At 48.1% G+C, this 24179-nt stretch overlaps 1 protein-coding gene across 1 annotated transcript in view; it reads left to right on the forward strand.

Moving 5' to 3' along the window:
- Positions 1-24179, forward strand: part of VPS13D (vacuolar protein sorting 13 homolog D) — a 117486-nt gene that overhangs the window by 75637 nt on the left and 17670 nt on the right. The window contains exons 58-67 of the mRNA XM_056864951.1: positions 2179-2358; positions 4639-4755; positions 5216-5365; positions 8184-8333; positions 8954-9050; positions 10069-10214; positions 10929-11063; positions 12263-12430; positions 20930-21062; positions 22112-22307. Of these exons, the coding sequence (XP_056720929.1) occupies positions 2179-2358; positions 4639-4755; positions 5216-5365; positions 8184-8333; positions 8954-9050; positions 10069-10214; positions 10929-11063; positions 12263-12430; positions 20930-21062; positions 22112-22307 (1472 nt within the window). The remainder of the gene's footprint in view (positions 1-2178; positions 2359-4638; positions 4756-5215; positions 5366-8183; positions 8334-8953; positions 9051-10068; positions 10215-10928; positions 11064-12262; positions 12431-20929; positions 21063-22111; positions 22308-24179) is intronic.

Genomic DNA, 24179 nt, shown 5'->3' on the forward strand with positions numbered 1-24179 from the left:
GTTTTCCTTCCTTCCTCCCTTGCCGATCAACCATGGACTGCACCCCCTGGCACCTCGTTTGCTCGGGCCCACCGCTGGCTGCCCTCCCGCCTGGGAGGGGGGAGGACCGGGGGAGCGGGGACGCCCTCCAGGTCTCCCCTGGGGTTACCAACCTCCAGGTGGTGGCCGGAGACCTGGCAACCCTAGCCTCTCCCCCCCCCCACTCGGAGATCTACACCTGGTATGGCCCCCGAATGATGTTATAAATGTGCAAATGGCCCTTGGCAGGAAAAAGGTTCCCCACCCCTGCTCTAAGCTGTGGCAGGCAACAGGACCTGAACGCTGGGGAATCCCCGGGCAGCCCTACTTGCCAAGTGTGGCATGGTAGTAAGGAGCAGAGAGGTCCAGTTCAAATCCCTACTCAGCCAAGAAACTCTTTGGCCAGACTCTTTCTTAAAGGCAAAGGTCCGCTGCACAAGCACCGGGTCATTCCTGACCCATGGGGTGACGTCACAGCCCAACATTTACTAGGCAGACTTTGTTTACGGGGTGGTTTGCCAGTGCCTTCCCCAGTCGTCTACACTTTACCCCCAGCAAGCTGGGTCCTCATTTTACCGACCTCGGAAGGATGGAAGGCTGAGTCGACCTTGAACCGGTGACCTGAAACCAACTTCAGTCGGGATCGAACTCAGGTCGTGAGCAGAGCTTGGACAGCAGTACTGCAGCTTCCCTCTCTGCGCCACGGGACTCTTTCTTAGTCCAGTACATATGTAAAACATTTATCAATGTCAGAGAAATCACCAAAAGTGCATTCTGACAGGGCGGTTGTGACGATAAAACGGAGACAGGGAGGGCCGTCTGTTCTGGCTGAAGTTGCTTAGAGGAAGGGGTGGGATTAATAATAATAATAGCCTGGCCCCCACTTCTTGGAATTCACCAGTCTTTTGCCCTTTATACTGTAAGAATGGAAATTGGGATAGCCTTCTGTTCTTCGGTGAGACCTTGACACACAAACCCATCCCGCTTTCCTTTCTGAAAGGCTTGCAGCCGGTGTGTTTTTACCATGTTTTCACACAGTCCTCATTTCCCAAAAACCTGTCCAAAAAATTCTACGCCCTCCCCCACCCCACTTACTGCAAAAGTGAAGCATTCACATTTTTTTTGAGCTAAATTGGACTGACTGTGATGAATTGGCTTTTCACAAGAAAAGGATTTTTCAAAGACAATGGGGGCAAAAAAAACCCCCACGTCCATAAGAACCGAGCCTGGGTTAGCAGAAGGGAACTGTTTTAATCACTTTGATCAAAGGCTGCCTACTCGGAACGCTACATCTGGAAAAAATTTGTCAGCTATGCCATAACAGATGTACTCTTCAGAGTTCTTTAATAAAGAGATCCCGTCAATGTTTCTGATTCCTCGATTTACCCTGACTTTCTGTCCTTCTTCTTAATTCTGTGCAATACCTCGTGTCTTTTCCTTCCAGAGCAGAGCTTATCATAGAATCATAGAGTTGGAAGGGACCACCAGGGTCATCTAATCCAACCCCCTGCACACTGCAGGAAATTCACAACTACCTCCCCCCCACACACACACACCCAGTGCCCCCTACTCCATGCCCAGAAGATGGCCAAGATGCCCTCCCTCGCATGATCTGCCTAAGGTAATAGAATCAGCATTGCTGACCGATGGCCCTCTAGCCTCTGCTTAAAAACCTCCAGGGAAGGAGACCTTACCACCTCTCGAGGAAGCCTGTTCCACTGAGGAACAGCTCTAACTGTTAGAAAATTCTTCCTAATGGCTAGACGGAAACTCTTTTGATTTAATTTCAACCTGTTGGTTCTGGTCCGATCTTCTGGGGCAGTACCGTAAAAGTTATCATACGACTTGGGCTCTCCCTACCTCTGCCTTCTTCCTTGTGCCTATTGCATTGTTGCTTAAGGTTGAACACATGAAGCTGCCTTATACTGAATCAGACCCTCGGTCCATCAAAGTCAGTATTGTCTACTCAGACCAGCAGCAACTCTCCAGGGTCTCAGCAGGGGTCTTCCCCATCACCTACCTGCCTAGTCCCTTTAACTGGAGATGCCGGGGATTGAACCCTGGGACCATCTGCATGCCAAGCAGACACTCTACCATCAAGCCACAGCCGCTAAGCGTGAGTTCCTTTTCTGCCCACTAACAATTTCCTTTTCCTCCTAGGCTAAAGGAGGCCGATCTGGGCTTCGCGACGGGGCAGAAGTCGTTCTCGGGCCAGACACTTCTCTGGAAATGTTAAGCTCGGTTCCACTGGAGCAGCAGTTCATCAATCAGAAGATGAGACCCGGCTCCGGCATCCTTGTAGCCAGGGTCATTCCAGATGGGCCGACCCGAGTTTTACAGGTGATGGGCATACTTTGTACCCACAAGCCCTTGAATTACAAGGGTAACGAACACCGCTGTGTTCAGCTGTCACGATCAATCATCGTTGCCCTGTGCTTTAAAACCATTCCAGCCTTCCGAAGACTTTTCTTCTTGGCCAGACACAATGCCTTACCCCTCAAGGAATTATTTGGCAGATTCCTGGATAGCCCAATCAATCAGAGAGTCTGCCAGTGTGGAAAGGCCAAGACAGAAACACCCATTTTTTAATTCAGTTGTGATTTATATCCTTCTATAAGATCTCTTATTAATTCCATTGATTTCACACTTTCCTGTTTGTTCTCGCAGCTATCAATTAATCTATCTGCTGTCTGGTAAAGATCAGGTAGTTACTCTATCCATAGTTTATTATTTAACGGCTGCTTTGAAGAAACGCCGAAAGTTATAAGCAAGTTAAGCTGAAATGCTTATTTGCATACAGGCACTCTTTTTGCACTGGAACTGTGCTTTAATCCAACCCTGGTTCCTTGTGACATCTCAAAGCGAGAAAGTGTTTAAAAAAAAAATCAGGGGTGGTTAGTTGGCACCAAACCAGAATTTGAAACTCAATATTTTTTTTCCTGCTCTTTAAATTGCAGTATGGATTAATCGCGGTGGGATATCTGGATTTACAAACCCCGTTTTAGTAGCATCGCCGCTTTGCGTTCCCTGATCACAGTGGGGACAGTATGGTAAAGATAGGGTGGGATAGGGAGGAAGCAAAAAGAAGCTGGTGAACTGAAGCTTGTGCACAAATTGCCATTTGCCATTTGTGTCCATAGACTCACCAGAGCCCCTGTTGCACAAATTGCGGTTTGTCTGGCTATAACCTGTGTGTTGCACAGTGTTGGCTCTAGAAAATGGATGTCTGTGAAATGCTACCCAGTTGATACTCTGTCGTGAGAGATTGTCATTCTACAGGTCGAGTGTCCCTTATCCGGACATCCGATATCCGGACGGATCCCCAAACCGGACCTTTTATTTATTTATTTCTTGCATTTATATCCCACTCTCATTCCCAGCAAGCCGGGCTCAGAGCAGGTAACAACATGATAAAACATCAATTAAAACATAGTAAAAACAAATTAAAACATATTAAAACATACTTTAAAATCATATTTCATTATATTACAGTAAAAATGGCATCCCCTTTACTTGCCGCCACTAAACAGGCCTGGTGAACAGTGGACCCCCAATATAGTTGGGGGGCGGGGGAGATGTGTAGGCCAGCAGGAAGATGAAAATGAGGAAGGACTTGCGGCTGCCCTCAGATTTGAGCCGGCATGCAAGGCATGACTCACAGGCCCTCAGCAGCGCCACTGATGGTTCAGTGTACACAAAATTATTGAAAATGTTGTTTAAAATTAGATTCAGGCTATTACATTCAGGGAGTGGACATGTTCATGGAGGAGAGGGGTATTCATGGCTACTAGTCCAAATGGATACTAGTCATGAAGCATACCTATTCTCTCCAGGATCAAAGGAGCATGCCTATTATATTAGGTGCTTTGGAACACGGGCAGGATAATGCTGCTGCAGTCGTCTTGTGGGCTTCCTAGAGGCACCTAGTTGGCCACTGTGTGAACAGACTACTGGACTTGATGGGCCTTGGTCTGATCCAGCATGGCCTTTCTGATGTTCTTATGTGTATAAATTATATATGAAACATAAATGAATTTCCTGTTTAGACTTGGGTCCCATCCCCAAGATATCTCATTATGTGAATGCAAAAATTCCTAAATATTCCAAAATACGGAAAGATCCTAAATACTGACCACTTCTGGTCCCAAGCAGTTTGGATAAGGGATACTCAGACTGTATATAAGGATGCTCTTGCAACAGCTTCAGAAAGAAATGACCGCTTCCAACAAAAATACAAGAAAAGCATGCAGTCAGCAGCAAAACGCATTAACACATGAAGCTGCCTTATACCGAATCAGACCCTTGGTCCATCAGAGTCAGTACTGTCTACTCAGTCAGTACTGTCTACTCCAGTATCTCAGACAGAGGTCTTTCACATCACCTACCGCCTGGTCCTTTTAACTGGAGATGCCAGGGGTTCAACCTGGGACCTTCTGCATGCCAAGCAAAGGCTCTCCCACTGAGCCTGCCTGCCTCCAAGAAGGGCATCTGAACACTCTCCTAGAAATCAGGCAGGGTAATAAAGATCTTTGCAGATTCACACGTCGTGCCATGTTCAGCATCTATTGACAATCGTGGATCACAGGAAGACGCCTCTCCTAATAGTGCATTCTGTATTAGATAACAGACTTCAACCAACGCAGGAACGATCGCTTCTCGTACGAGGGGGATGAGCTGCTGGTGCTGGAGCAAGACCTGTGGAAGCTGAAGAATCCAGACTCGGAGCAAGAACTGGAAGTGAGTTAAGCCCTCGCCTCTCTCCCTTTCCCCGGCGCTTCGGAAAGCAATCGCATACCACTTTCCCTCTGCTGAGTGCCGAGTTCAAATCCTAGGCTAAACTCAGGGGTTAGCAATCACACCTTGCGATGACAGGGTAGTTTTTCTCAGCTCGCGGTGCCATGGAAGGAGAGCTTAGCAGTCCACTCGGTTGCTGTGACACCATTCAGAACCTGCTTTGCCAAAGCTGCAGTTAGGGTTAATGAAAGAAAGTTAATGAAAGAACCACTAATAGCTGCTGTGGGGAGGTAATTTTGATAGGGGAAGCAGTGTCGTGTGGTGGGTTCGCGTGCATGTTGCCTGGATCCTAGTCCAGCATCCCCCATCCCACCCTGTCCAGCTGTTTTGAGATACACTCTCTGTCTGGAAATAGGATGCCCTGCAAATTTGGCTCTGATTTTGAACCCTTTTCCATTCACAGGTTCAGCTGAAATTGGAAGGCGGCGTTGGTTTGTCTTTAGTGAATAAAACCCCGGAAGAGCTGGTATTCGCCAGTTTCACCGGCATCAGTGTCCATTTCACGCAGCTGTCCTCCAGCCAAGTGCTTGAACTAAGCATACAGGATGTGCAGGTAAGGGGAAGGTGTGGATTCTCTGGCAGGAACACTTTTCAAATAAAGCCGGCCCAGGGCAAACAAACGGGATCTTGAACTGTGTGGCTTTGGAATGGATTCAAGTGTCTGCTCAGGGTGAGCAGCTGGATTACCTGCTGGGTCCTACAGTCCACCGTTTAGCTGTCGGCAAATATTTGTGGTAAGAAGACCGTTTCCTCAAGGCAGGGAACAGTGTTCTCCGAAGAGGAGCGTACTCTTGTGTCCTTTCTGTAATGCAGGGGTATCTAACGCAATTGTTACAAGGGCCAGATATGACATAAGTGTCACTTGGTCAGGCCGGGCCGTGCTTTGCCAGCCCGGATTGAGGGGGGAGGATGGCTTCCTCACAGGCCGGATAAGAGCCCTCAAGGGGCTGGTTCTGGCCCACGGGCCTTATGTTTGACACCCCTGCTTGTATGCTCCCCAGAGAAACTGACGATCACAAAACAACAACTTGCTGGTGGTTCCCGACCCAAGGAGTGTACGGCTGGCTTCGACCAGGGCCGGTGCTTTTTCTGCCCTGGCCCCTGCCTGGTGGAATAGCCTCCCGAGTGAGATCAGGGCTCTGTGGGATCTTCAAGAGTTCCGCAGGGCCTGTAAGATGGAGCTATTCCACCGGGCTTATAGTTGAGGCCACCAATGGTTTCTTCCTATAAATACTGCCCCCCCAATCCTCTTCCCCTCCCCCCTGTTGAGCCTTTCCCCCCATTTTAGGGGGGAGGTCAGTTCCATCTGTTGGGTCACAGACAACTATTCTGTGATTTAAGCACCATCGGGGGGAGTTACTACTCCCCCATTTACTGGAATGGTTTTGGTTGTTTTTCATAGACTCATAGAATTATAGAGTTGTAAGGTACCACCAGGGTCATCTAGTCCAACCCCCTGCACAATGCAGGACATTCACAACTACCTCCCCCACACACACCCAGTGACCAGAAGATGGCCAAGATGCCTTCCCTCTCATCATCTGCCTACGGTCACAGAATCAGCATTGCTGACAGATGGCCATCTAACCTCATCTTAAAAACTCAGGGAAGGAGAGATGACCACCTCCCGAGGAAGCCTGTTCCACTGAGGAACTGCTCTAACTGTTAGAAAATTCTTCCTAATGTCAAGACGGAAACTGTTTTGAATGTATTGAAATTATGTTTTAAGGTTTTATTGGTTTTACTATTCTGGCTTTTGTAAGCCGCCCTGAGCCCGGCCTTTGGACTGGGGAGGGCAGGGTTAAAAATTCAATTAAATAAAGGAAGCAAGCAAACAATCTGTGAGATTGCTGTAAGACAGAGATGTTCCGCCAGGCCTGTGGCTGAGGCGGCAAAGGTATCCGTCGTAGCTGGCCCCCATTCCCCATTTATTTGGGTTTGACTTGGCTCGGGGATCCTGTCCGTTCCCCTCTGGGCTGGCTGCCCCAACCTCCGTATCATGGCATTGGGTGTCAGTTTTCAGATTTTCGCTTTTATGAACCATTGCTTTGATTCTAGAATTATATTGTTGTGCTTTCATGTAATATAGACTGTATGTGTATGATGTTTGACGTGAGCCACTCTGAGCCCTTGGCTGGAATAGAGTGGGGTATAAATTCAAAAATAAAGATCTCCTGTTGTGGTCATGGGCCTACAAATAGATTCTGCCACAATATCTTTGTTAGGAAGGTGTCGCAAAACGCATAGAATCATCGGAAGGGACCACCAGGGTCATCTGGTCCAACCCCCTGCACAATGCAGGGAATGCGCAACTACCTCCCCCCCCCACACACACACACAGTGACCCCTACTCCATCCCCAGAAGATGGCCAAGACTCCTTGTGGTCTTGTCTGTGCATGCCTTGTCTGCGCACCTACATACATGCCCGACATCATTTTCGTCGTCTTCTTCGTCCCTGTCATCCTGTCTGTGAAAGCTCTGCTGTATGAATTAGGGCTCTGTTACTCATGCATAACTCCAAGGAACAACAATTCAGACTGGGGGCGAACGTGAATGAAAGAACCCATGCATAAATGACCAGTGTTTGATAATCTGGACTGAAGAGCAGTAAGGGGCAACATGTAGGAGCCCCGTGGTGCAGAGTGGTAAGCTGCCGTGCTGCAGTCAAAAGCTCTGCTCACAACCTGAGTTCGATCCCGGCGGAAGTCGGTTTCAGGTAGCCAGCTCAAGGTCGACTCAGCCTTCTATCCTTCCGAGGTCGGTAAAATGAGTACCCAGCTTGCTGGGGGTAAATGGAAGATGACTGGGGAAGGCACTGGCAAACCACCCCGCAAATAAAAGTCTGCCTAGAAAACGTCGGGATGTGACGTCACCCCATGGGTCAGGAATGACCCGGTGCTTGCACAGGGGACCTTTACCTTTACCTTTTTTTTCATCAATTTTAGGCAGGGGTGGGGAACCTCTTTTCCACCAAGGGCCATTTGGATATTTATAACATCATTCGCAGGCCATACAAAATTATCAACTTAAAAATTAGTTTCTTGGGCGGTCCTAGCAGCTCCATAGCTAACGACTCTTCTGCAAAGGGGGCAAAATGTTCCTTTTCTCGGCAAAACAAACTCACATCTGCCTTGAACAGAGGCTATTCCTGTCCACGGGAGGGGGTGGATCACCAGTCTTAGATCCTTCGGAGATCTGCCAGGACCCACGAAGGGCCAGACCAAATGATTCCGCGGGCCTTAAACGGCCCCCCGGGCCTGACGTTCCCCACCCCTGGTTTTAGGCCTCTGTTTTCACCCTTTTGCTCTACAATTTGGAAGTGTCTTAATGCCTGTCCATTCTCCTCCTCCTCCTCCTCCTCCTCTTTTAGGTGGACAATCAGCTCATCGGGACCACTCAACCTTTCATGCTGTTTCTGACCCCCAAAAGCAGCGAAAATGAAGCCGCTGAGACGGGCCCCGCCGTGCAATTGAATGCCATGAAATTTCCCAGTAATAGCCCTTTAACTGATATATACAAGGTAATCCAGCCACCGAATGTCATTTTGCATTTGAATTCATATTAAACCTGCTGTCAGATATTTTCAGATGTTCTATAAAGCCAAATATAGTCCCCTTGTGTGAGACAGTAGCTCTGATTTAAGGATAATGGCTATGCTTCATTCTGGCTTCATTCATTCAGTACGTGGTACCATTCTAGGTAGCGAATGTCCTCCTAGAGCTCAGCAGAGGGTTTTGGGGTGTATGGGGTTGCTGGGGAAAGAGGAAGAGAGAATATCTGCTTTCCCCCAATTCCATCACTTGCGGGTGGATAGGATCCAACCTACTCTTACTTCAGCAAAACCAAGAACGTTTTTCTAAATATTGGCCAGCCCTGTGCAACAGGGGGTTGGTAAAAGACTCGGGCGCTTCCACTGCCCTGATTTTCAATCTGAAACCAGGCGTTGCTTCAATGGAAGCTCTGGATCTCTGCCGTTCAGGACCTTAAATATAGGAGCTATTGTTTTTTTTTTCCTTTGTGTGGTAGAAATCTTTGGTGGGCACGTTTAGATTGCAAATTCACTGTATAATCTCTTATTACAAAATACGGTGTATGCTGATAGCACAACTGAATGACATATCTCTATGCATTCCTCTCCAGCACCTAATGATCACGGCTCGAAGGTTTACAGTCCAAATCGAGGAGAAACTGCTACTTAAGCTTCTAAGTTTCTTTGGCTACGATCAGGCCGAATCAGGTACCATGATTGGATCTGTCGCTCGAGCGCCCCCCCTGCCTGCATGCAAAGGAAACAATGAAATGCTTGGAAATGTTTTGCCAATGGGACGCACAGCCTCAATGGAAAGCGTTTTGATGGTTCAGCAGTACCTCTTGGCCAGGCCAGATCTGTTGTAGACTTGTTCCAGCCCATTCTTGCTTCTGAAGAAGTCACTTTCCTTGGATCTGTCTCTCATGGGGAAAACTGTGCTCAGAGGCATCTGCTTATTAAATTAATTAGTAGTATGCTCGTTAAAACATATGTGGCACTCTTCAGAGATATTCTAGAAAGGAGCAGTACAAAAGAGCAAGAGTCCAGTAGCACCTTAAAGACTAACAAAATTTCTGGTGAAGTATGAGCTTTCGGGAGTCACAGCTCACTTCTTCAGATACAGCTAGAATGTGAGTCCATCTATCCTGAAGTAGAGAAGAGTGATAGATAGATAAACTCACATTCTAACTGAGTTTACATAACATATTAGGCATGATGCAGAGTGTAGATATAATGAAGAAAAATGGCATTACGTCAGTAGAAAATAATGAAACGACAACAAGGTAATACGTTCAGCAAACCGCTAAGACGTCCCATCCACAGCCCCATTCCCTTCACTAGGTATTCATAGGCTCTCAGATCCTTTTTAAATGTTTGCGGTAGTGAAATAGGGAGCCCCTTGCCGCAGAGTGATAAGCAGCAGCACCGCATTCAAAGCTCTGTTCACAATCTTAGTTCGATCCCGACGGAAGTGGGTTTCAGGTAGCCGGCTCAAGGCTGACTCAGCCTTCCATCCTTCCGAGGACTGTAAAATGAGTACCCAGCTTGCTGGGGGTAAAGTGTAGATGACTGAGTAAGGCAATGGCAAACCACCACGTAAATATACTCTGCCTAGTAAACGTCTTGATGTGACATCACCCCGTGTTTGCACCGGGAACTACCTTTACCTAACAGTGAAATCGATCCCTTTCAAGGCGTATTAATGCCTTTGTGCTGTCGATTGCAGAGGTTGAAAATTATGACGAGAACCTTCATGAAAAGCCTGTTGATCAAGGAGCCCAGAAACGATACTATTTTGAAAACCTCAAGATTAGCGTTCCGCAGATAAAGCTGAGCGTCTTCACTTCCAGCAAGCTTCCCTTGGACCTCAAGGTATCGTTCCTTCACTTTGAGAATGATCCACCCCATACAATATGTAATAAAAGGTTTTGAGGTCCACTTTCCCCCTCCTTTTTTAGTTTTTGTTTCATTTCGCTTTATTTTGCGTGGCACCCCCTTTAGCTACCAGTATTGACCTTTTCATTAAGGATCTTCCCCTGAGACACTTTGAAGATGTCTCAAAGTTTCCCTGGAATATCAACACATGGAGAGCCTTGCTGGATCAGACTAAAGGCCCATCAAGTCCTGCATTCTCCCGCCTATGCTTGCCAGCATCTGATATAAAGAGACATACAAACATACTTTGGAGATATTGCAGGTTCGGTTCGCAATAAAGCGAATATATACTGGAGGGAGTAGATATGCATCATGTGGCTCAGTGGTAGAGCATCTGCTTGGCGTGCAGAAGGTCCCAGGTTCAATCCCCGGCATCTCCAGTTAAAGGGAATAGGCAAGTAGGTGATGTGAAAGACCTCAGCCTGGAGAGCCGCTGCCAGTCTGAGTAGACAATACTGACTGGTGGACCAAGGGTATGATTCAGTATACGGCAGCTTCATGTGTGTTCATGTGTGTTCATCATTGTATCATTTACAAACCCCAGTTTTAAGTCAACATATCGATCTTGGTGCCAAGCTGTCCTTAAATGCTTGGGTGGTACAGCCTGGAATGACCAGCGTAAAACATTAAACCTATTTCTTCATTGTTTAGGCCCTGAAGAGCACCCTGGGCTTTCCCCTGATCCGATTTGAAGACGCCGTGATCAACCTGGATCCCTTCACCAGGGTCCACCCTTACGAGACGAAAGAGTTTATCATTAATGACATTTTGAAGCACTTTCAAGAAGTGAGTGGCGTTGAGTCAGAGGCTACCAAGGGACCGGGAGAGTTTTCTATTGGTAGCCCAGACAGTACTTACGTGCAGCTGTGGTTTAGTTGAGCCATAGGCTGCCTTCAGATGTTGTGATGAGCTATGGATTTGCAAGACAAACAGTGTCTGAGGCCTAGCAGATGTGCTCAGTCAGTGTATAAACCTTGGGTTCTCAGCTTCCTGCATTTTCCCCATCTCCCATCTTATTTATTTTATTTTGCCAGAGAGGAGGCAGTCTGTATGTTTAACATCCCAAACAGATTTCTTTAAGAAGACCTGTCCATAACTTTCCTTCAGGTGGGGACAGTACAGAGGTGCAGCGCTACTTGTCCTGGGAGTCCCCTCGTCCCCAGTGACTGCAGGCCCTCATGAAAAGTTACACCTTGCTCCCTTATTGTGCTTTCAGACCTGCCAAATAATCCACTTTCAGTCCACTTTCAATGAACTTTGCAACTGGATTTTACTTTGTGAAATGGCAAGATCCACTTGCAAACGATCGTTAAAGTGGATTGAAAGTGCATTATTCATCTCGTGTGAAAGCGCCCTTTGACATTCGGGAAGAATTGGGTGGGGGCTGCCATAGATGGGGAAAGAGCGTGAAAGTTGCTGTGCTGGAACAGACTGATCATCCATCTGGTCCAGCGTCCTTTTAGCAGCAGTGGCCCATCAGATGCTACAGGGGAAGTCCCCAACCAGAGCCTGAAAACAATAGTCCTCACTTGCTGACTACATCTTACATTCGGAGGCATTCTGCCTTTGAGCCTGGAGGGCCCATTCAGCCATCTTCATAGCAAACAACAGACCTATTCTCCATAAAAGTACCCAGCCCCTTTTAAAAGTATATCCAAACCAGTGGCATTGTGAACAAAGCACACATTAAGTGCTTCTCGGGGAGGGGGCATTCTTATCTATGCCGCAGCCGGATATTCTCATCTGTGCTGCGGCCAGAACGCTCGACCTTCCGTAAGTTGGCCTGTGGGTGGGCTATCGAGGAGAGAGTCCTAACCTGCAGCAGAAGGTTAGACTCAGTGGCCCTTTTGGTCCTTTTCACGTTCAGTGGTTCATTCTCTTCATGTGCAAAGCAGCCAAAAACATGGTCGTGAAAGGGAAGCTGTACCGCACGCGCCAACTGTGGTGAGCCGATGGCGAATGACGTCTCGGTGTCCTTTTTATAGGAACTGCTCAGCCAAGCGGCAAGAATCCTGGGCTCTGTGGATTTCCTCGGCAACCCAATGGGCCTCCTGAACGACGTGTCGGAAGGCGTCACCGGGCTGATAAAGTACGGAAACGTTGGTGGCCTTATCAGGAACGTCACACATGGAGTATCAAACTCTGCTGCAAAGGTAACAGCGATACTTTCATTACTTACCTCCGAGTTACAGGGAGCCAAGACTTCTTATTAAAGAAAGAAGTGTGTTAGTTACAGATGCAGACTTTCCTCCCCTAAACAGTTTTCCCCTGCTGCAGTGAGCCTGAAGGATTGGGGGGGGGGGCATCTTTTGGGCATGGAGTATGGGTCACTGGGGTTGTGGGGGGAAGGTAGTTGTGAGTTTCCTGCATTGTGCAGAGGGTTGGACTAGATGACACTGGTGGTCCCTTCCAACTCTATGATTCTAATCAATCTGATTCCATTGTGCATGGTACTTTTGCATCCTGACTCCCTTTTTTGCAACACCTCTCCCATCTTCCGAGTGGGATATAAGGGCTCAGTGCTCATCACTCCTACTTGTATCTGACGAAGGGAGGTTTGGCTCTCGGAAACTTATACCCCGGAAATCTTGTTGGTCTTTAAGGTGCTACTGGACTCTAATCCTGCCCGGTGGCAACTTGTATACTCAGTGTTACCGCTTGTCCCGTATTTTTTGTGCGCTTTTCCCAGAGCCCCCAACATCGCATTTTCCTGCGGTCTCGTTTTCCCAGAGCACCGAAGCTGGGTTGCAAGTCCCATCGGGGAGCACGTGTCACCATCCGTACGTGTTTGGCACCTTTTCGCCGAAACCATTAAAAAAACTCAACTTGGTCGAGGGCAGGTCTTGCAGTCAGGAAAACCTGGCCAGCGCGGCACCCTGTTGTCCTCCGCCTCCTTCAGTCCTGTCTGCGAGGAGCCGATGATTAATGAGCTCGTCTGCTCTTCCGGCTAAAGCCTTCCACCCGATTTCAGAAGAGCCAGACGTTTCCCCATCTTTGGATACACATCAGTTCTGGGTTGCTGGCGGCCGAGACAGCCCGAGCCTTTTCTCCGCGGATGTCTGGGGATACTTGGGATTTATACATTTCTCCTCGCCTCCCCCCAGTCTCCCCTCTGTTACCTGGTTCCTTGCAAAGCTGGTCTGTTCACACGCTTCAAATAACGGCAGGCCCTTCTGTGTCTGGGCAGCCCTGCAAGGCTCAGCTTTAACAACCCCATTAAATGAAATAAACATGCCTGCCAGAAACGCACACCGCCCTGTTTATGAGCTCTGTCTGGTTTTGCCATCGTATAGATTTTTTTCCACCCCTCTTAATCACTGCGTTGATTATTCCCATAATGGTTTTTCCATGCATCTTGGAGCACGGAGTGGGTGAATGGCTTCTTTCAAGTGGAGAGGCTGTGTGTGTTTAAATTGGCACGAAAGCGCAGGTTAATCAAAGTTCACTCCAGTCCGTTCCTGCAGCATTGTTCCTCAGAGATTAGCCGATTTTTCTGTGTGCGTGTTGCGAAGAGTTTTGATCCTAAATGTGGCCACCTGATGGACTTTCCATTCCGTCTGCCGCCGAGGCTCCGCCGTAGCAACAATCGGAATTATTGGTGTCGCCTCTCCCCCCACCCCTTTCGAATATCAAACTTGGCATTTCCTCCTCGAGGCTTTAACGGTACTAAATCCCAAAATTATCCCTTCCCCAGCGACTTCTCAGGCAGAGATGACGGTTCGAGGCTGCAAACTTTAAACCGCAGAGGACGTTTGAAGTCCTTTTTATTGATTCAGCTCCACCCTCTGACTTACAGCTTTCGCGTCCTTGTAACTTTTACCAGTGAAAGGAATGCATGCATGTGTGCTTGCACGTCTGGCGTTTCTGCGCTGAAACCGAACGTCTGGAGGCGTTTTATTCAGAACGGCCGCGTCGACCGGGCAAGGAGCAAACAGCTGCTTGCTCTCTGCAAGCCAGTTGGAAATTATTGGCAATCTGTATTCCACCTCGGACTGCCGTTAAAGTCTCCTTCGGGGGTCCCGCTCTGTGCCCTCTCACCTCCTTCAGAAGTGATCTGTAAAGCTCTGGAAATACTTACGGGATTTTGTGGCCCCAAGGGGTTTTCAAATTAAATTTCAGCCAGGGTGGTGGCAGAGAAAGAGCAGGATGGAGGATAATATGCACAGGTGGCAGAAGGTATTTTGGCTTAGTCTCTCGGTAGAACATATAATTAGGAAAGCTGGATTAGATTTAGATGAAGGTGGAGTGAAAATTGGAGGGAGGAACATTAATAATCTGAGAAAGGCAAGGGATAGCAATGAAGGAAATAAATTAAATAGAAATGTGTCTGGTCTTCGGAGAGCCAGCGTGGTGTAGTGGTTAAGAGCGGTGGTTTTGGAGCTGTGGACTCTTAATCTGGAGAACCGGGTTTGATTCCCCGTTCCTCCACATGAGCGGTGGAGGCTAATCTGGTGGACTGGATTTGTTTCCCTGCTCCTACACATGAAGCCAGCTGGGTGACCTTGGGCTAGTCACAGCTCTCTCAGAGTGCTCTCAGCCCACCTACCTCACAGGGTATCTGTCGTGGAGAGGGGAAGGGAAGGTGATTTTAAGACGGTTTGATTCTGCCTTAAGTGGTAGAGAAAGTCGGCATATAAAAAACAACTCTTCTTCTTTTTCTAAATCTTTGCTGCCTTCGGGCAATAGGGAAGCACATTCTCGCTAAACCAGTAGGGTGGCTTTTTGTGGGGGAGGTAATCTTCTCTTCTGTTGCTTATTGCACAGAAGCTTGACTCGGATATAACCCGGGGGGGGGGGGTGTCATTGAATTCATGCACCCCCTTCCTTTGCCAACTCTGGGTTGGAAAATTCCTGGAGATTTGGGGGTGAAGCCTAGGGAAGGTGGGTTTTGGGGAGGGACCTCAGTGAGGTATAACGCCAAAGCGTCCACTCTCTAGAGCAGCCATTTTCTTCAGGGGAACTGATCTCTGTCATCTGGGGATCAGTTGTAATTCTGGGAGATCTCCAGGCCCCAGTTTGAGGTTGGCAACCCTACCTCCTTTCATCTTCTCCTCCTCCTCCACAGCCATTTTCTTCAAGGGAACTGATCTCTGTCATCTAGGGATCTATTGTAATTCTGGGAGATCTCCAGGCCCCAATTTGAGGTTGGTAACCTTAGCTCCTTTTGTCTTCTCCTCCTCCTCCATCATCAAGTCACAGCTGACTCATACTGACTCATACTGACCCCATGAGGGGTTTACAAGGCAAGAGGCATCCAGAGGTGGTTTGCCATTTCCTGCCTCTGCATCGTGACAACCTGCTTAGCCCAGGCTAGCCCGATCTCATCAGAAGCTATCTCCTTCCTTAGCATGTGGCCAGATAATTAGATTCTCAGGTTCACAGCGAACTTTACAGACATTGGAATGGCCACTAGGGTCCGTGCTTTCCCTGTGAGCCAGAATTCTGGGCAAAGTGGGAAGCATGGTTGGCAGGCTTGGACATCAGGGTCATGTATGGCTGACTGTGAACTTGAAAAATCTGTAATGACCTGGCCACACATGAGGGGAGAAAGAAGCCTGAGGTTCCTCCAGGCTCATTCACATGGCAGCAAGCCATGGTTTTTCAATTATTATTTCCCCATAATTACGCTGGCCATAATTAGACAAGGAACAGAGAATGAAACTGCTGCTATCATACTGCCCTTATACAAACCTTTGGTGAGACCACACTTGGAATACTGTGTACAATCCTGGTCACCACACCTAAAAAAGGATATTGCAGAGTTTGAGAAGGTGCAGAGAAGAACAAGCAAAATGATCAGGGGGCTAGAGCAATGGCCCTATGAGGAGCGGTTAAAACACTTAGGGCTGTTTCACTTGGAAAGAAGGTGGTTAAGGGGAGACAGGATAGAGGTCTATAAAATTATGCATGGTTTGGAGAGAGTGGACAGGGATCTTTTCTCCCTCTCTCGTAATACTAGAACGCGGGGTCATCTGCTGAAGCTGGAGGGTGAGAGATTCAAAACTGATAAAAGGAAATATTTCTTCACACAACGCGTAGTTACTGTGGAACTCCCTGCCCTAGGATGTGGTGATAGCTGTCAACTTGGAAGGCTTTAAGAGAGGGAGTGGACCTGTTCATGGAGGAGAGGGCTACCTTGGCTACTAGTCCAAATGTATACTAGCCATGATGCATACCTCTTCCCTCCAGGATCAGAGAAGCATGCCCATTATATTAGGTGCTGTGGAGCACAGGCAGGATAATGCTGCTGCAGTCGTCTTGCTTGTGGGCTTCTGAGAGGCACCTGGTTGGCCAATGTGTGAACAGACTGCTGGACTCGACAGACCTTGGTCTGATCCAGCATGGCTTTTCTTATGTTCTTATGTTCTAGTCATGATGCATACCTATTTTCTCCAGGATCAGAGAAGCATACCTATTATATTAGGTGCTTTGGAACACGTGCAAGATAATGCAGCTGCAGTCGTCTTGTTTGTGGGCTCTCTGGAGGCACCTAGTTGGCCACTGTGTGAACAGTCTGCTGGACTTGATGGACCTTGTTCTGATCCAGCATGGCCTTTCTTATGTTCTTATGTTCTTTTATTCGTGACTGCCATGGCTGAGCAGTCGAGCCAGTAAACTTTTAGCTGGATTTGGCCTTGCGTATGGAAACTAGTTTTGTATGGTGACCGGCCTACATGGACTCCCAGTGCACCTTGGGTAATACCTGAGCCTGCTTTTAGGAAATTGGCCCTGTTCTCTCTCTCTCTCCTTCCTTCTGTGTAAATCCAGGAGATTGATCACTTTGAACCCTGGCAAGGGAACAGCTTGATCCGGACTCGGCTTCCCTTGTAATAAGTAAGCTCTCAGGAGTGCACACTGGCATGCCTTTGGCAGCTTGTTTTTCAAGAAAACGTTTTATAAGGTCACGACATGGCATGAGCAAGAAAGTGCCGAACAAAGAAGAGCTCTCAAGGGCGGCTTTGAATTTTAAGCAGGCAGGTGCATTTGGAGGCTAAGCCTGTCGATCCGATTTTTTTGTTGGTGGTGGTGGTTGTTTTTACGCTCGCCGCCTGACCCTCGAATAGTCACCTCCTGCATACCTGTTAAAATTACCGCTCCAGGAGAAAAAAAAGGAGGAAACTTTCCGCAAGGGTTACAGGTTAGGAACGATCAAAATGATTTTTTTTTTAAAAAAAAGAAAAATTGTTGTATGGTTTGAGCAAAGGCAAAATGAAGAAATATCCTTTAGCAAATGAACAGGAAAGAGAGCGGTAGGGGATTTAAGGGGCTACCCAAGTGCTTAAAGCTTCCAGTTGGGGGAAATACCTTTATACCCTCCAACCAGCTAAACAGATCTACTGAAAGGAGGGCGATGTCCTGTTGGGAGAGGTGGGTACAGAATTAGATCTCTTCATAGGATGTTAACAGTTGGACAGACTTATATTTGGGAGCTGATGACCCCTCAGTTGTCCTAGATCAGGGGTCCCGAACATGGTCCCCATGGGCACAATTCCGCCTGCCAACACATTTCCTGGCGCCCACCAGGTGTTTTGAGAAAGTAGGTGGTGCCAGGTGAGGCTTTTGCACAGCAAGGCTTCCGTTTGGTCCTCGGAGATTTGATTGGCTGTGGTCATTTTTAAAAACATTTGTTTGGCAGCAGCTGCCATGAAACCATGGAGGAGGAGCAGAGCTAGTTGGAAGAAGCTCAGTGGCAAACTTGGGTTTGCTGCTGCAACGTGTACAAAGCGGCAATGAAATACAGTCTGTTTCCTAGTAACACTATGTAATCATAAATGCTAAAAATACTCGTTCATTTTATGTTGGGGGAGAAGGAAGGTAGCGTGAGTTTAACTTTGCAGGTGGCTCCTGGAAGTCAGAGTAAGTTTAGAAGTAGGTACCGGTAGGAAAAGAGCAAAATCAAGAATCGCCACCTTAATCCGAGCGGGAGAGCGCAGGCTTTCATAGTAGCATGGAGTTCCCACCGTATTCTGTTGCAGCCAGCGCTGAACCCTTCGAGGAAGATTAGAAGTGGCTGCCTCTCTCCCCCCCCCCTTTCTCCTTCTTTTCCTCCCTTCTCCCAAAAGTTATCTGTTAAGAGCATTAGTTGTTTAATAAAGTGTAGCTGCCCTCTCCATGAACCCGCCAGTGACTCTCCAATTGGGGTCATTCCAAGTTCACGCCATGGACTTTTGACTGCCTTCTGTGTACGCGAAAACAGCCGGCAGCTCCCGCAAGGATCACTCATTCGGGCCTGTCGTAAAAAGCCGTTGCCCGTGGGTGCCTGCTGGGCATCTTCCCAGGAGGTCCTTGGGAGGGAACGTGACCCCTCCTCCACAGGCATCTGCAGAGGTGGAGGGGCGCCCCCCCCCACTCCGCTGGGAATACTGGGCAAATCGGGCATCCCTATGGGTGACTCGCGAGGGTCTCTGCCGATTACCCGGCCAGCCTGCTGATGTCGGAATGCATTATGAAGCCGAGTTTAACAAGGAGATGCGAGCTAATTTGAGGGCCTTTATTTGGAGGAGAGGTCTGTCGGAACAGCTGCTGCTTCCCCCTCCCAGTGGCCTGCGGCTCAGGGCCCAAGAGCATCTTGGATGTTGAGATATCTATAAACGACTGCAACGCAGACTGCATTCTGCAAGCACAGATATGCATATCTGTCATTTACTCCTGCCCCGTGTAGTGTGAGTACCCAGCTGGCTGGGGTAGATGACTGGGAAAAGCAATGGCAAACCACCCCATATAGTATGCCTAGTAAACGTCAGGATGTGACGACACCCTGTGGGTCAGTAATGACCCGGTGCTTGAACAGGGGGCTATCTTTACCTTTTACGTGTAGGGTGGGGCAGAATCCACACGAGCCACATGTCCTTCCTGCCACAACCATCCGGGCTCTGCCAATCTGAGAAAGCATTAGGGACATGCTGAACACCGTCAATGCGGCAGCGCCATTTCTGGATTTGTGTTTTTGCCGCTGCGCCCTCCTCTTCTCTTTGGCGGTAGGTCCCGTTTTTGTTCTGCCCTTCATCCGAGGAACTCAGGCACACATTGTTTCCCCTCCCTCTGTTTTATCCTAACGACAACTCTGTGAGGAAGGCTGAGCATGACAGTGATTGGTCCAAGGTTACCCGGCAAGGAAGTGATTTCTGTTTGTGCCTCCCTTCTCTTTGGCACATTACCTTGGTTAAGCTCACTTTATTTATTTATTTTTGTTTGTTTGAAATCCTCTTGGGAAACACGTATGCCTTATCCACGGTCACATCTTTCCGCATGAACACACGAAACTGCCTTATACTGAATCAGGCCCTTGGTCCATCAAAGTCAGTATTGTCTACTCAGACCGGCAACGGCTCTCCAGGGTCTCGGGCAGAGGTCTTTCACATCACCTACTCGCCCAGTCCCTTTAACCTGGGACCTTCTGCAGGCAAAGCAGAGGCTCTGTTTTTTTTTTTTAATTTATTTATTTTTTCTATTTCTATCCCACACCTTCCCTGCAACACCAGGCTTGGGGTGCCACACAGGCATGCTATAACAAAACATCACAGTTATTGTTAAAATTTTCAACATTCTGGTGGTGCCCCTTAATCATTTTGTTACGGTGGTCGGTGACAGCCAAACATTAATAAACTAAAAAAAGCCAGGATATGAGGAAGGTGAGAGAGGCCAGCCAAGATGGAAACCGTCGCAGTCCTCATCCATAGGCCTGGCAGAACATCTCGGTCTTGCAGGCCCTGCAAAATTGCAACAATTTTAGCAGGGCCCTGGTCTCACTAGAGAGTGAGTTCCACCAGGCTGGGGCCAGTGCCGAGAAGCCTATGGTCCTGGTCGAGGACAGCCAGACACCCTTTGGGCCCGGGACCACCAGCAAGTTGCTCCCTGTCGAACGTAATGTTCTCTGAGCAGTGTATTGGGAGAGATGGGCCCGCAGATACGATGGCCCTACTACTGAGCCGCTGATCCATAGCCCCTCCCCACCCCATAGTGGGCAACACGTGGGGCCTTTCATTTCTTGGCAGTCTTGCCTGGATTAATTCTGCCAAGCAACGCTAGTGAACTTCCACAGTTACCATTTGTATTTCCGTGCCTTTGTGTCCAAATCCGCATTCCTCCCAGTCCACGCCTCGAGGCTTAGCTATGGCAACATATACCTTACAGGACATCCCAGCATGTTACATCTGAGCAGCTCAATGCCAAGCAGACCGAATAAAGATGAGCTTTGCCTTAGAATCACTGGCCGTTATTGCTGGCATCACAAAGATAAGCTGTGGGGGCGGGGGAGGTCTCCCGTGGGCAGTCGAGCGGATGTGAGACCGTGCAAACGTTGTCTGCTGAAATATATTACCAGAGTGAAGAAGAGTGTGGTGTAGCAGCTAGAGGGTTGGGCTGGCATCTGCCAGGATTGCAAACCAAAGCTCAGTCCTGGTTTTGCAGTTTGGATTTCGAAGGAGGATATAAACTGAAGTTTGGTGCAGCTGGATGGCCAAACTCTGGTTTGCACTCACACAGAAATCACAAATTGACTCAGACTATGGGTCTCGCTAGTGTGGGGTGCCAAAACTTGTGTCGTTATGTCTGGACCCTCGCCACTGTCGCCACGCAGTTTGACTGTAGTAGTTGTGGTTCGAGTGTGCATTTTGAATACCTCTCACGTATCGTTTCTCACTCTTCAACAGTTTGCTGGGACTTTATCAGACGGTTTGGGGAAGACGATGGACAGTCGGCACCAGACGGAGCGGGAGTACATCCGATACCACGCTGCCACGAGCGGTGAACACCTCGTGGCTGGTATCCAAGGACTAGCTCATGGTAACAGTTTAACCAAAAGGCTGTGCAAAGGGCATATCAGGCCTTTAGTGCTGCGGTTGTATATTGCAGGGCGTGGTGTAGTGGTTAAGAGTGGTGGTTTGGAGCATTGGACTTTAATTTGGAGAACCGGGCTTGATTCCTCACTTCTCCACATGAAGCCAGCTGGGTGACCTTGGGCTAGTCTCTCAGCCCCACCTACCTCACAGGGTATCTGTTGTGGTGAGGGGAAGGGAAGCTGATTGTAAGCCAATTTGATTCTTCCTTAAGTAGTAGAGAAAGTCTGCATATAAAAACCAACTCTTCTTCTCTTCCTTCTCCGTCTCCTTCTCCATTTCCTTCTTCTTCGCCATTATTTTCAGTAGATGATAATGGAGCACTGAGCCAGTGTTCAAAACTCGTTTAAACAATTTGTCTTGATATCTTCAAGCGTATGTTATAGGGTTGCCAACTCCAGGTTGGGAAATTTCTGGAGATTTGAGGATGGAACCTGGGGAGGGGAGAGACCTCCGCAGGGGATAATGCCATACAGCTTACCCTCCAAAGCAGCCCTTTTCTCCAGGGGAACTGATCTCTGTCATCTGAACATCAGATGCAATTCCAGGAGATCTCCAGCCCGCACCTGTAGGTTGGCAACCTTACGTATGTAGTTTAACAGGGATGCTAAATGTTCTTTAGTTGATTTGCACCACACCATTTGGGCACTATTGAGGACCTCCAAGGAGACTCATAGCAATTTAAAAAAATTGTAGAGGCAGCCAAACCACCTCTGTCCTTTTCTTGTCTTGAAAACTTACGGGGTCACCGTAAGTCGGCAGCAATTTGACGAAACTTTCCACACCAGTTAGGAAACACTCGTTTCGAAAACAAATTCTTTCATATTCCAGACTCAACATTATATGTTTGCTTACCCACATGATCTCCCATCTGTGCACTGCCCAGACCCTGTCTCGCTTAGCTTCCACAGGGTTGTGGTGTCCTGTGCCTTCAGCCCATAGCCTCGAGATAGAATCCTTAGAGCTGGTTGAGCCACTGAGCATTTTGTCCAACAGGTATAATCGGCGGATTGACCAGCGTGATCACCTCAACAGTAGAAGGCGTGAAAACCGAAGGGGGCGTCAGCGGCTTCATATCTGGCTTCGGAAAAGGATTAGTTGGGACCGTAACCAAACCAGTGGCAGGCGCTCTGGATTTTGCTTCCGAAACTGCTCAAGCAGTGAGAGATACAGCCACTCTGACTGGCCCCAGGTTAGTTAAACCATTACATATATCGCGATGGGTAGCTGCGTTTGTCTGTAGCAGTAGAAAAGAGCAAGAGTCCAGTAACACCTTAAAGACTAACAAAATTTCTAGCAGGGTGCGACCTTTCGTTTTTAATTTCATGTGCTGTGAATTCGCCTCATTTTTTTTACCGTCGATGATTCGTTTTGTTGCTGTTCTGCCGTTTTCTCTTGACCTGACTCCGTTACTGAGTCAGCCTGATGCTGCAAATGCATTGATTGTAAGAGAAGAGACTTGGCACAGGACAAGAGAAGCTGGTAGAAAAAATTAAAGACACTGATTCTTGCTCAGGAGGGAGAAGTGAAATTGACAGGTGGGTGGGAGGTATGCTTGCAAAATTCGGTCTTGTGCCGAGCAAAGAGGCCCATGGAAATAACTGCTTGGGATATTTTAAAAAACAGATGATGACATCTCGTTAGAAGTTGATAGAAATGGTGCTAGAAACAGTGCTCCATTTGCCTCATCTGTATGATATTTTTTCTGCTGTGTTTGTTTCCTTATGGTTCAATGAGTGGTTTGGAACAGAATGAAAACACTGTTCCAAATATAGTTTCTTTTTGGCTTGGGCTGCATCATCTGTCCTCTACGTGTACTGAGCCACGAATCCTCCTGTAGGCTAAATTGCGCGGGAGTAAACCCTTACAGAGGCCTTTTATGCACAGGTTGTTTCCGTCACCAATTCAGTGGTTCCCAACCTTTTTTTGGCCATGCCCCACCTAAGCATCTCTAAAATCCTGATGCCCCCCCCCCCCGACATATAATTCTTATTATTCAAAAGTGAACTCCTACTCACGTGGAGGAAGTCTTAAAAAGCCATTAACCTGGTCTAAACAAGCTTTCAAATTGCCTCCTGTGAGGCCTGTGCCCCATGTTGGGAACCACTGGTTGCCATCAGGCCCCAAGTACTTTGTTTTCGTTATGCATGTATTGTCTGAACTTTAGAAGTTGCCTCGCTCTCCCCTCGCGTTTCCCCTACGTTTTGTGGATGCTGTTTTACCCCGAGTTTAATGTCTGCCTCTATTTCAAATCGAAAGCTGGTCCTGTGCATATTTGTCAATCCGGGGTTTTCTCCCCACGCCCATTCTCGCTTCTCCCTCCCATGTCCATCGCCCACGATCCATTTTAACTGGAGTTTTGTGGGGACTTAGCCACAAACCTGTTGCGAATCTTTGTGATCTTCCTTGCCTGAAAGATCAAAATTCCTCACAACTGTGAATCTTGGATAAATTAATGAAGCAAATCGGTTGAATTTTATAGAGGGATCGTAGTCAACACAGCGTTTGTAATGCTCGGTTTTCAGAGAGATGAATAGATAGAGAAAATTTGCAGTGGTGGAATTCCGAAGTTACAGCTTTGCATCTGATTGTGGGTGTTCTGAACACTCAGCTGGATTCTGTCATGCAGTTGCTCTGCTTCATGGTTACTGTAGGATTGGGTTCGCATGAGTGAAATCTGTTGGCGCTCCTGAGACGTTTAAGTCTTTGTGGCAGAGAGCAGGGCCCCCCTACCATTCTGTCTCTCCCACCCCCACTTTGAGGGGGAGGCTCAGCAAACTGTGACTTGTCCAAGGCTACTGATACTCACGCAAACCAGCAATGTATCTTATGGGTGCCTCTTAGGTAGACCCAGCCATTGCTCTGAGAAGTGTGGAGGGATTCCTCAAAGACCTCCAGGAACCCTGTAATAGGAAAAAGGAGTGATGCCCGACTTTCTGGTTTTATGTCCCCCCCCCCGTTGCAAATAGGATGTTTGCTGCTTTGTCTCTGGATTGGGGGAGGGGGGAGCTGCTGCGTCACCTACTTTCGCCTGACCCGGCTACTTGTGATCTTTTTTATCGAA

Source organism: Euleptes europaea, chromosome 19, assembly GCF_029931775.1.
Source record: "Euleptes europaea isolate rEulEur1 chromosome 19, rEulEur1.hap1, whole genome shotgun sequence".
NCBI classification, from domain to species: Eukaryota; Metazoa; Chordata; class Lepidosauria; order Squamata; family Sphaerodactylidae; genus Euleptes; species Euleptes europaea.